Below are 14501 nucleotides of genomic sequence, written 5' to 3'. Positions count from 1 at the left end.
TCATACCATCTAGTATTACCTCACCTGGTAAGAAGTACCACGAGGTCATACCATCTAGTATTACCTCACCTGGTAAGAAGTACCACGAGGTCATACCATCTAGTATTACCTCACCTGGTAAGAAGTACCACGAGGTCATACCATCTAGTATTACCTCACCTGGTCTGAAGTACCATACCATCTAGTATTACCTCACCTGGTAAGAAGTACCACGAGGTCATACCATCTAGTATTACCTCACCTGGTCTGAAGTACCATACCATCTAGTATTACCTCACCTGGTCTGAAGTACCATGACATCATACCATCTAGTATTACCTCACCTGGTCTGAAGTACCATGAGGTCATACCATCTAGTATTACCTCACCTGGTCTGAAGTACCATGACATCATACCATCTAGTATTACCTCACCTGGTCTGAAGTACCATGAGGTCATACCCTCTAGTATTACCTCACCTGGTCAGAAGTACCATATCATCTAGTATTACCTCACCTGGTCTGAAGTACCATACCATCTAGTATTACCTCACCTGGTCTGAAGTACCATGACATCATACCATCTAGTATTACCTCACCTGGTCTGAAGTACCATACCATCTAGTATTACCTCACCTGGTCTGAAGTACCATACCATCTAGTATTACCTCACCTGGTCTGAAGTACCATACCATCTAGTATTACCTCACCAGGTCTGAAATACCACGAGGTCATACCATCTAGTATTACCTCACCTGGTCTGAAGTACCATACCATCTAGTATTACCTCACCTGGTCTGAAGTACCATGAGGTCATACCATCTACTATTACCTCACCTGGTCTGAAGTACCACAAGGTCATATCATCTAGTATTACCTCACCTGGTCTAAAGTACCACAAGGTCATACCATCTAGTATTACCTCACCTGGTCTGAAGTACCATACCATCTAGTATTACCTCACCTGGTCTGAAGTACCATACCATCTAGTATTACCTGACCTGGTCTGAAGTACCATGAGGTCATACCATCTAGTATTACCTGACCTGGTCTGAAGTACCATGAGGTCATACCCTCTAGTATTACCTCACCTGGTCTGAAGTACCATGAGGTCATACCATCTAGTATTACCTCACCTGGTCTGAAGTACCATGACATCATACCATCTAGTATTACCTCACCTGGTCTGAAGTACCATGAGGTCATACCCTCTAGTATTACCTCACCTGGTCAGAAGTACCATATCATCTAGTATTACCTCACCTGGTCTGAAGTACCATGACATCATACCATCTAGTATTACCTCACCTGGTCTGAAGTACCATGACATCATACCATCTAGTATTACCTCACCTGGTCTGAAGTACCATACCATCTAGTATTACCTCACCTGGTCTGAAGTACCATACCATCTAGTATTACCTCACCTGGTCTGAAGTACCATACCATCTAGTATTACCTCACCAGGTCTGAAATACCACGAGGTCATACCATCTAGTATTACCTCACCTGGTCTGAAGTACCATACCATCTAGTATTACCTCACCTGGTCTGAAGTACCATGAGGTCATACCATCTACTATTACCTCACCTGGTCTGAAGTACCACAAGGTCATATCATCTAGTATTACCTCACCTGGTCTAAAGTACCACAAGGTCATACCATCTAGTATTACCTGACCTGGTCTGAAGTACCATACCATCTAGTATTACCTGACCTGGTCTGAAGTACCATACCATCTAGTATTACCTGACCTGGTCTGAAGTACCATGAGGTCATACCATCTAGTATTACCTGACCTGGTCTGAAGTACCATGAGGTCATACCCTCTAGTATTACCTCACCTGGTCTGAAGTACCATGACATCATACCATCTAGTATTACCTCACCTGGTCTGAAGTACCATGAGGTCATACCCTCTAGTATTACCTCACCTGGTCTGAAGTACCATGAGGTCATACCATCTAGTATTACCTCACCTGGTCTGAAGTACCATACCATCTAGTATTACCTCACCTGGTCTGAAGTACCATGACATCATACCATCTAGTATTACCTCACCTGGTCTGAAGTACCATGAGGTCATACCCTCTAGTATTACCTCACCTGGTCAGAAGTACCATATCATCTAGTATTACCTCACCTGGTCTGAAGTACCATGACATCATACCATCTAGTATTACCTCACCTGGTCTGAAGTACCATACCATCTAGTATTACCTCACCTGGTCTGAAGTACCATACCATCTAGTATTACCTCACCTGGTCTGAAGTACCATACCATCTAGTATTACCTCACCAGGTCTGAAATACCACGAGGTCATACCATCTAGTATTACCTCACCTGGTCTGAAGTACCATACCATCTAGTATTACCTCACCTGGTCTGAAGTACCATGAGGTCATACCATCTACTATTACCTCACCTGGTCTGAAGTACCACAAGGTCATATCATCTAGTATTACCTCACCTGGTCTAAAGTACCACAAGGTCATACCATCTAGTATTACCTCACCTGGTCTGAAGTACCATACCATCTAGTATTACCTGACCTGGTCTGAAGTACCATACCATCTAGTATTACCTGACCTGGTCTGAAGTACCATGAGGTCATACCATCTAGTATTACCTGACCTGGTCTGAAGTACCATGAGGTCATACCCTCTAGTATTACCTCACCTGGTCTGAAGTACCATGAGGTCATACCATCTAGTATTACCTCACCTGGTCTGAAGTACCATGAGGTCATACCCTCTAGTATTACCTCACCTGGTCTGAAGTACCATGAGGTCATACCCTCTAGTATTACCTCACCTGGTCTGAAGTACCATGAGGTCATACCATCTAGTATTACCTCACCTGGTCTGAAGTACCATGACATCATACCATCTAGTATTACCTCACCTGGTCTGAAGTACCATGAGGTCATACCCTCTAGTATTACCTCACCTGGTCTGAAGTACCATGAGGTCATACCATCTAGTATTACCTCACCTGGTCTGAAGTACCATACCATCTAGTATTACCTCACCTGGTCTGAAGTACCACGAGGTCATACCATCTAGTATTACCTCACCTGGTCTGAAGTACCATACCATCTAGTATTACCTCACCTGGTCTGAAGTACCATGACATCATACCATCTAGTATTACCTCACCTGGTCTGAAGTACCACAAGGTCATACCATCTAGTATTACCTCACCTGGTCTGAAGTACCATACCATCTAGTATTACCTGACCTGGTCTGAAGTACCATGACATCATACCATCTAGTATTACCTCACCTGGTCTGAAGTACCATGAGGTCATACCATCTAGTATTACCTCACCTGGTCTGAAGTACCATGAGGTCATACCATCTAGTATTACCTCACCTGGTCTGAAGTACCATGACATCATACCATCTAGTATTACCTCACCTGGTCTGAAGTACCATGAGGTCATACCATCTAGTATTACCTCACCTGGTCTGAAGTACCATACCATCTAGTATTACCTTACCTGGTCTGAAGTACCACGAAGTCAATACCATCTAGTATTACCTCACCTGGTCTGAAGTACCATACCATCTAGAATTACCTCACCAGGTCTGAAATACCATGAGGTCATACCATCTAGTATTACCTCACCTGGTCTGAAGTACCATACCATCTAGTATTACCTCACCTGGTCTGAAGTACCATGAGGTCATACCATCTACTATTACCTCACCTGGTCTGAAGTACCACAAGGTCATATCTAGTATTACCTCACCTGGTCTAAAGTACCACAAGGTCATACCATCTAGTATTACCTCACCTGGTCTGAAGTACCATACCATCTAGTATTACCTCACCTGGTCTGAAGTACCATACCATCTAGTATTACCTCACCTGGTCTGAAGTACCATGAGGTCATACCATCTAGTATTACCTGACCTGGTCTGAAGTACCATGAGGTCATACCCTCTAGTATTACCTCACCTGGTCTGAAGTACCATGACATCATACCATCTAGTATTACCTCACCTGGTCTGAAGTACCATGAGGTCATACCATCTAGTATTACCTCACCTGGTCTGAAGTACCATACCATCTAGTATTACCTCACCTGGTCTGAAGTACCATACCATCTAGTATTACCTCACCTGGTCTGAAGTACCATGAGGTCATACCATCTACTATTACCTCACCTGGTCTGAAGTACCACAAGGTCATATCTAGTATTACCTCACCTGGTCTAAAGTACCACAAGGTCATACCATCTAGTATTACCTCACCTGGTCTGAAGTACCATACCATCTAGTATTACCTCACCTGGTCTGAAGTACCATACCATCTAGTATTACCTCACCTGGTCTGAAGTACCATGAGGTCATACCATCTAGTATTACCTGACCTGGTCTGAAGTACCATACCATCTAGTATTACCTCACCTGGTCTGAAGTACCATGAGGTCATACCATCTAGTATTACCTCACCTGGTCTGAAGTACCATACCATCTAGTATTACCTGACCTGGTCTGAAGTACCATACCATCTAGTATTACCTCACCTGGTCTGAAGTACCATGACATCATACCATCTAGTATTACCTCACCTGGTCTGAAGTACCATACCATCTAGTATTACCTCACCTGGTCTGAAGTACCATACCATCTAGTATTACCTCACCTGGTCTGAAGTACCATGAGGTCATACCATCTAGTATTACCTGACCTGGTCTGAAGTACCATGACATCATACCATCTAGTATTACCTCACCTGGTCTGAAGTACCATGAGGTCATACCATCTAGTATTACCTCACCTGGTCTGAAGTACCATACCATCTAGTATTACCTCACCTGGTCTGAAGTACCACGAGGTCATACCATCTAGTATTACCTCACCTGGTCTGAAGTACCATACCATCTAGTATTACCTCACCTGGTCTGAAGTACCATGACATCATACCATCTAGTATTACCTCACCTGGTCTGAAGTACCACAAGGTCATACCATCTAGTATTACCTGACCTGGTCTGAAGTACCATACCATCTAGTATTACCTGACCTGGTCTGAAGTACCATGACATCATACCATCTAGTATTACCTCACCTGGTCAGAAGTACCATGAGGTCATACCATCTAGTATTACCTCACCTGGTCTGAAGTACCATGAGGTCATACCATCTAGTATTACCTCACCTGGTCTGAAGTACCATGAGGTCATACCATCTAGTATTACCTCACCTGGTCTGAAGTACCATACCATCTAGTATTACCTCACCTGGTCTGAAGTACCATGACATCATACCATCTAGTATTACCTCACCTGGTCTGAAGTACCATGAGGTCATACCATCTAGTATTACCTCACCTGGTCTGAAGTACCATACCATCTAGTATTACCTTACCTGGTCTGAAGTACCACGAAGTCAATACCATCTAGTATTACCTCACCTGGTCTGAAGTACCATACCATCTAGTATTACCTCACCTGGTCTGAAGTACCATACCATCTAGTATTACCTCACCTGGTCTGAAGTACCACGAGGTCATACCATCTAGTATTACCTCACCTGGTCTGAAGTACCATACCATCTAGTATTACCTCACCTGGTCTGAAGTACCACGAGGTCATACCATCTAGTATTACCTCACCTGGTCTGAAGTACCATACCATCTAGTATTACCTCACCTGGTCTGAAGTACCATGACATCATACCATCTAGTATTACCTCACCTGGTCTGAAATACCACGAGGTCATACCATCTAGTATTACCTCACCTGGTCTGAAGTACCATGAGGTCATACCATCTAGTATTACCTCACCTGGTCAGAAGTACTACAAGGTCATACCATTTAGTATTACCTCACCTGGTCTGAAGTACCATACCATCTAGTATTACCTCACCTGGTCTGAAGTACCATACCATCTAGTATTACCTCACCTGGTCTGAAGTACCATGACATCATACCATCTACTATTACCTCACCTGGTCTGAAGTACCATGAGGTCATACCCTCTAGTATTACCTCACCTGGTCTGAAGTACCATACCATCTAGTATTACCTCACCTGGTCTGAAGTACCATGACATCATACCATCTACTATTACCTCACCTGGTCTGAAGTACCATGAGGTCATACCATCTAGTATTACCTCACCTGGTCTGAAGTACCATACCATCTAGTATTACCTCACCTGGTCTGAAGTACGATACCCTCTAGTATTACCTCACCTGGTCTGAAGTACCATACCATCTAGTATTACCTCACCTGGTCTGAAGTACCATACCATCTAGTATTACCTCACCTGGTCTGAAGTACCATGACATCATACCATCTAGTATTACCTCACCTGATCTGAAGTACCATGAGGTCATACCATCTAGTATTACCTCACCTGGCCTGAAGTACCATACCATCTAGTATTACCTCACCTGGTCTGAAGTACCATACCATCTAGTATTACCTCACCTGGTCTGAAGTACCATACCATCTAGTATTACCTCACCTGGTCTGAAGTACCATACCATCTAGTATTACCTCACCTGGTCTGAAGTACCACGAGGTCATACCATCTAGTATTACCTCACCTGGTCTGAAGTACCATACCATCTAGTATTACCTCACCTGGTCTGAAGTACCATGACATCTAGTATTACCTCACCTGGTCTGAAGTACCACAAGGTCATACCATCTAGTATTACCTCACCTGGTCTGAAGTACCATATCATCTAGTATTACCTCACCTGGTCTAAAGTACCACAAGGTCATACCATCTAGTATTACCTCACCTGGTCTGAAGTACCATGAGGTCATACCATCTAGTATTACCTCACCTGGTCTAAAGTACCACAAGGTCATACCATCTAGTATTACCTCACCTGGTCTGAAGTACCATGAGGTCATACCATCTAGTATTACCTCACCTGGTCTGAAGTACCACAAGGTCATACCATCTAGTATTACCTCACCTGGTCTGAAGTACCATGAGGTCATACCATCTAGTATTACCTCACCTGGTCTGAAGTACCATACCATCTAGTATTACCTCACCTGGTCTGAAGTACCATGACATCATACCATCTAGTATTACCTCACCTGGTCTGAAGTACCATGAGGTCATACCATCTAGTATTACCTCACCTGGTCTGAAGTACTGTGAGGTTGTACCCTCTAGTATTACCTCACCTGGTCTGAAGTACTGTGAGGTTGTACCCTCTGGTATTACCTGACCTGGTCTGAAGTACCATTGGTGAAGCATCTGTTTGATGTTGTGTGTCCATTAACATTTTCTTTAAAATTCGGCTGTGGCCCAGAGTGCCTGAATTGATTTCAATTAAATTGGGTCTGATTCTGAGCACCGTTTGGTGAAATGAACTTAATTTTACGCATGTACAAACACAGTGAAGCCTTGCCCTAGGTGTTCACATGGACATGTCCTATAGTAGAAAATAATAAACCTCCAAACAGTTGTATATGGTCAAATTTTACTTCATGACTATATTTGAAATATTGTTTTCACCAGATATTAAACAATGGTTAGGACTACAAATGATAGTGATATCATTTCAGATTACAGAGATTTTATTGAATACACAAACTCAGTAGGAATGAATTGAGCAAGAGACTGTAAATTGAAGGCCAATATATATAAGGCCTCTCACTTCCATCATGTTATGTGGCAGGTTACAGCGGCTTAAGATTTTACTTTATTGGCAGGGAAATACAATACATGTACATGCTTAAGTACCGCAATATTGCTGGTTACTGTAAATCACTTATATTTCGCGAGTACTTAATTTCGCGAACTCACCTAATTTGACTTATTCGCGAATACATATTTTCGCGAATTCTGATCTCATAATGACTTTAAATTCGTGAATGACGTTAACAGATAGGCGATTTTTCCATGTTGGTAGCCATTTTGTTTATGAGAGTCATGTGACAGTACAAGAAAAGTCATGTGATTCATTCATGTGATATCGGTGTCTGGCCATACTGAATTGTATTTACCGTACCTGTATACATGCTAAATGGTGCCTGGAAGATGACGGGACTACAATAGGTTGTGAGTTAACGTACATTGTAATTAACGTACGTGTGTATACACTGATACCGATGAACAGTTCTCAGGACAGTCTATTGTGAATGATTTATACTCCAGGTGATTATTTGCTCTGAATGTTTGAATTAAATAAATAATTTGTTTGATTTCAACTTTGTTATGGTAAATATCTTTTTGAGAATCAAGCGATGTGAAGTGCTATGTATACATGTAACCTTACATAACTTACAACAGCGTGGGTAATAACGTACGACGTATTCCGGGTGACCATCCGGGATCCTCGGGACCGTAATTTTTAAACTTAAATTAACTTCTAGACTACGTTTTACATGTAGTTAATGAAGTCGGAGTTCAACCACAATATCAGTGTTCAGTGGGTTTTTTTTGTGTGTGTGAAATTTTGGTGTTTTGTAATATAAAAACACACTCTGATATAAGTATATAATTCATCATTCTATCAGTATTTTAACGGCGATGTTTGCTCACCAACTAAAGATTACGGTAGATTCAAAATGGACGCCACTTAGTATTCTTGTCATTCTTATATAAATATTCGTGAGGGATTTGAATTCGCGTTTGACTCTCCTCGCGAATTAACACGAAAATAAATCCCACGCGAAATATAAGTGATTTACAGTATTAAATACTATAACGATTATGGCAGCAAGAAGGTAGATTCTGTTCTGGACATGTCATTTTGTTTAGAAATTTTGTTTGTTTGCTGGGTTTATCGCCCCTTGAACAGCCAGGGTCATTTTGAGATGGGGTCTTCTTGTAGTAGTTGGTACCTTCCTTACTGAACAACATACAGAAGGTCTGTCACATAATGTGTCTAGGCCCAAGGACACAATAACCATGACAGTTTCTCGAGAAACACAAATAGACAAGGGTAGGGAGCATTGAATTTGTTAAGGATATAGAAAATGTTAATACGACATACATACATGGTCCTTAATATTGGACGTAAATGGGTTTTCACTGACATATATTTCAAGTATGTGTTATTTCTTTTGATACCGACCAATGTTTTGTTTAATTTACATACCATGTACCTACATTTAGATCATCTGTCAATTGTTTGTGCATACCATCACATCAGAATACTAACTAAAAAATAAAGGTTTTTTATCAAATGTTATGGTGTTTTATCTTTTACAGGGCAAGAGTAGCGTGAGATAAGGTTTGTGATTGCATGGTCTACAGGTTGAAGACAAGATGGTGGCAAATCGTGAAACCTGGAGTAAGAAGGTGGAGTTTCTTCTGGCAGCCATTGGCTACTCTGTAGGACTGGGAAATGTCTGGAGATTTCCTTATCTGTGTTTCCAGAGTGGAGGAGGTAAATATTGTCACATTTATCCTTGCAAAAACAATATGACAGGGAGTAAATGTAAGTTTTTAATCACCTTTGATCATTTAAACACTACTTGGAGAATTGTTTAACGATTCATACCAAGTGTTATGGTCATTTGAGGACAGTTTAGAGTAAAGTAAATACTGTCAATAAGTACATATGCTATAGTTAATCTTCTAGATTGAAACCTGATGAAACAGCACAGTGATTACAGTATTGAAATGTCTTTGAATTTTGATGTATGGTTTTGAAAAGCCTTGAATAAAAACTTGACATTAAATCATTAGTGATAACTGAAGCCTGGAGTGGACTGTATTGGCTTTAAGTTTTTTTAATGTCATTTAAAAAAAATTTCATATATGTAATATCACAGAGACATATATGTATGAAAGTTAAATAGCATTTTATCACAAATTGATACAGTAAAACTCTAAATCAACACAGAAATCACATGAGTATATAAAATATATACATTGTGTGGAAAGATTTAATAAATGCATTGAAAAGTACTTGAATTTGAAATGACCTTGAATTTGAAATGACCTTAGATGTGAAATGACCTTTATTTTAAAATGACCTTAAATTTGAAATTACCTTAAATGTGAAATGACCTTTAATGTGAAATGACCTTGAATTTGAAATGACCTTGAATTTGAAATTACCTTAAATGTGAAATGACCTTTAATTTGAATGACCTTAAATTTGAAATTACCTTAAATGTGAAATGACCTTTTATTTGAAATGACCTTTAATTTAAAATGACCTTGGATTTGTAATAAGCTGCTGTTATATTTAGTGTATTATTTAGGTGAAGATGATATCAAGATGTTAAAAATATTGACTTTCAGGGATTCTATAATCCCAATGATTGAGATTTTCCTGTGGCTGAGGGAGGGAGCATTGGTGGTGTTGTGAAATTAGTTTGATATCGAATTACATAGTGTTTTTGATCAGTTCACTTTCAATGAACTGAATATTACTATATTGTTTATTTTCGGATGATTAAAAATTTCATAAAAAAAATCGCAATGGATGTACCAATCTAACAATATTTATGTAGCTTGTGACTTTGTATTGTACATTTTTTTTGTAGGTGCGTTTCTGTTCCCGTTTTTCCTGATGTTGGTGTTATGTGGCGTACCGTTACTATATATGGAACTCACGGTGGGACAGTATACACAACAAGGGCCTGTCGGGGCACTCGCCAAAATCTGTCCACTTTTCAAAGGTAACAATTTCACCAAAATGCCTTCTATATACATACAAATAGAGGGGGCGAGATGTGAATGATGTTTGTTTGTAAATTCATGCATATTTATGTGTTTATATATTAATTTTGTTTTTCAAATGTGTATAGATCATAATATGTTGATGCTATTTTTATTGTAAATGTATATATAAATCACTTCAGTTTCACAAATGACTTTTAAATAGTTCTTCAAATATGCTATAAAATAGTTTTGAAAATTCTAAGATATAAATGAAGTATGTTAAAGATGACTTTTGTGTTTGTTCCACAGGAGCTGGTCTTGCTACTGTAGTGATATCCTTCCTGTTTACGACGTACTACAACGTCATCATCACCTGGTCATTTTATTACCTCTTTAACAGCTTCAGTGGAGAGCTCCCATGGAGTCACTGTGGACATGAGTGGAACTCACCACTTTGTTGGGACGGAAATAAAACACAATCTGTGTTAAACATTACAGTAAACAATATCACCGTGCTGCAGAATGTCACCAAGTTCGTTAAACCTAACGGCTCTGTTTCACCTACAGAAGATTTTTTTGAGTATGTTTATTTTGCAAATTATCAGGGTAGGATATTTATTCTGGATTATGGATAGTCATCGTGTATCACAAATGTCCCATTATTGTTAACTGTCTGATATAAATGTTTTAAAAAATGAAAAAAATGGAGTATTGGTATGAAAAAAGTTCTTTTTAGACCGAATCCTATTGTAATTGTGTATTCAAATTAAATGAGTGTTATATGATGGAGGTGTTTGCTCCCTTGATTTGTTATATAACTCACCATCATCATCAGAACTTGTCTGTATTAGTGTTATAATGTTGGAGTTATCTCCCTTGATTTGTTATATAACTCACCATCATCATCAGAACTTGTCTGTATTAGTGTTATAATGTTGGAGTTATCTCCCTTGATTTGTTATGTAACTCACCATCATCATCATCAGAACTTATCTGTATTAGTGTTATAATGTTGGAGTTATCTCCCTTGATTTGTTATATAACTCACCACCACAATAAGAAATTATATAACAAATATATCAGAAAGCTACAAATATTGTCTGATAAATTTAGTGTTAATTGTTTTTAGCACTAGTTGTTTCTAATAGTATTTAAATTCTTGCCACAGTACAAGACAGAATATTTTGTCATACTAGCTATAGATTTACATGTATATGTGCTAGTTATTCTTTAAATGAAATACAAAAGTTACCCGCCAGAAATAAAATTACATTATTTCATATTGATATAACCTTTTTTTTCTCTAAATTTTAGATCAAAAATGTTGCGAAAGAGTTCTGGAATTGAGGAGATGGGAACACTAAACTGGGACCTATCCTTAATCCTATTGTTATGCTGGATCATCGTGTACTTCTGTATATGGAAGGGGCCAAAGGGCACAGGCAAAGTAGGTCAACATGTTTATTACACTGTCAAAAGTAGGTCATGTTATTTTACTGTGTCCAAGAAAAAGTTATTCCCCTTTGAACGGTCCCAAGCTTAAGTCACCGATTTTATCGCTTCGCACGAGGCGACTTAATTAACAAAACTTTATCGATGTGTGAGATTTAATTGTACCTCATGTTACATGAGGATTGCTTCAAGGTGAGAAGGGACATTTTAGGGAAGTTTTTATGTGAGTTTTTTATCTCACGTGAGTGAGTTGGCAACCCTGGAAAAAGTTTTTTTAGGTCACTGTTTTGAATGGAAAGTAGGTTGCTGTAATTTTACTATGTTGAAAGGACAGTAGGTCACTGTCATTTTACTGTGTTGAAGTGAAAGTAGGTCATATTATTTTACTGTGATGAAGGGGAAGTAGGTCAGCATGCTATTTTACTGTGTTGAAGGGAAAAATCAAAATAGGTGATGTTATTTTTACTGTTTTGAATGGAAAGTAGGTCATCATGTTATTTTACTGTGATGAAGGGAAAGTAGGTTATCATGTTATTTTTCTATGTTGAAGGGAATGTAGGTCATTATTTTACTGTGTTGAAGGGAAAGTATGTCATCTTGTTTTACCTTATTGAAGGGAAAATAGGTCATCATGTTATTTTGCTGTGTTAAAGGGAAAATAGGTCATCATATTATTTTACTGTGTTATAGGGAAAGCACATCAGCATATTCTTATATTTGTTAATACATACAATAACTTGATTTTAACCTATCGATAAATAAAACAAATAAAATGTTATTACTTACTTACTTAAACTTTCATTTTTTCAGGTCGTTTATTTCACTGCCACATTTCCCTTTTTGGTGCTCGTAATTTTATTGGTAAGGGGAGTAACTCTGCCTGGCTCATGGAATGGAATCATGTACTTCATCTGGCCAAAATGGGAGCTGCTTGCTGATCCCAAGGTTAGTAGTTTTTTATATTTGTATTTGAAAATAAAACTAATAAGTAATAAGTAAAAAAAATTATGTTTTTCTGCTTCATTATATATATCATTTAATATAAAACATGCCCTTTTGTCTAAAAATGATATGAATATTGAAAATAAAATGTTTTCTATTTAATTCAAGGGATCTCATCAAACATTTTTATTTGTGTGGGTGTTTTCAAGAAATTGAAAAGAAAACCAGAATATATATTTTAGTTATCAATTTTCATGGATATTTTATAATTTTCATTTTTCTCAGTTTACTTATTTCTTATTTTTTCATTGCATAACAGCATTTTCATATTGTATGGAATTTGTTTAAAACTTCCAATTTGTTTTACATTTCTTTAATTTTGGCCATTAATCGTCTGACTTTTGACTATAATATGATATTTCACATACTTTTGTATCTGAATTTCTGCTGAATGGAAATGCTTCCTTTAAAATCGAACACTTTGTTTTCTATCTTTTTAATATACAATTTTCCTCAAATCATCTTCCATCCTTGGTCTGTCAGGTATTTGTTGTCAGACTTAACAATTGTTTTTATGACTACTTCTCCAGAAGTACTGAACAACTTGTTCTCAAATTTCAGAAGAAGGTTCCATTTAACCCTTATTTTATTTTACACTGACTTTAAAGTTTGTTATCACTATTTCTCATCAAGTAATAAGAGAACTGAATGATAGTACTGCCTGGTCCATATAGCCACGCATCAAGGACTTTTATTTGGACTGTCAGTGACCTTTTGACAGTTATGGCTGCAAGATGGCTGTTCAACATTGGCAGGTTTTTTGAAAAGAAATATAGAACAAGTATTTTCTAACTTCATATATATGTATAGGTTTCCCATTTACCCATGCCTGTGAAGGTTCTGACACAAATTTACAGTACAAAATGTCATACAATTGGGATGATGTTTTGAAATTTAGTCGCTGAACGTGACACTATAATTGTTATTTCTTGAACAGAACTACAAGAATATCATAACTGATAATGACACTGTTTGTTCAGGGCGCAATAATTCCTACAAACAATCAATTTTAGAACTAAACATAAGATAGAATGCTGATATTTTGATATCATTATTCTTACTGGCCTTTATTTAGTATGTTGCAATTTATCTCAAACAAAATGGCTACAGGACGGCCATCTCTAAATTTGGCAATTGAAAATTTGTTGTTTCTCTGAAAGTAGTTGAGGGATTATTTAATTCGAATTTAGTTAAATATGTTGTCAATGATATCTCATAAAGAAAATGGCTACAGGACTGCCATCTTCTAAAGCAGCAGTTTAAAGTTTGTTATTTGTTTTTTATTTCTTAAATACTTTTTCGTGCATTTCATCTTCCTTTTGATCAGGAATAAAGATGGCCACCAGCCAGACAAACATTTAATTTGACCATAATGAAGTTTTCTATCACCGTTTCTTATAAAATATAGCACAGATCTTTCTCAGGAATTAGCTATATGAAATTTGCTTTGTAGGTCAAAGGACAGT

General features: G+C 38.1%; 1 protein-coding gene across 5 annotated transcripts in view; it reads left to right on the top strand.

Annotated features, from left to right (window-relative positions):
- LOC117332865 (sodium- and chloride-dependent GABA transporter ine-like) overlaps positions 1-14501 on the top strand; it is a 91105-nt gene that overhangs the window by 47945 nt on the left and 28659 nt on the right. For all 5 annotated transcript variants that reach the window (XR_004533796.1, XR_004533795.1, XR_004533794.1 and 2 more), the window contains exons 3-7: positions 9178-9355; positions 10464-10598; positions 10891-11161; positions 11896-12028; positions 12844-12978. Coding sequence is in view for 2 of the 5 variants with exons in the window: in XM_033891924.1 (XP_033747815.1) it covers positions 9235-9355; positions 10464-10598; positions 10891-11161; positions 11896-12028; positions 12844-12978 (795 nt within the window). In the remaining 3 variants the exon portion in view is untranslated. The remainder of the gene's footprint in view (positions 1-9177; positions 9356-10463; positions 10599-10890; positions 11162-11895; positions 12029-12843; positions 12979-14501) is intronic.

Source organism: Pecten maximus, chromosome 8, assembly GCF_902652985.1.
Source record: "Pecten maximus chromosome 8, xPecMax1.1, whole genome shotgun sequence".
Classification (NCBI taxonomy): domain Eukaryota; kingdom Metazoa; phylum Mollusca; class Bivalvia; order Pectinida; family Pectinidae; genus Pecten; species Pecten maximus.
Note: the sequence above shows the minus strand (reverse complement) of the source record. Positions and strands in the feature narration are given on the sequence as shown.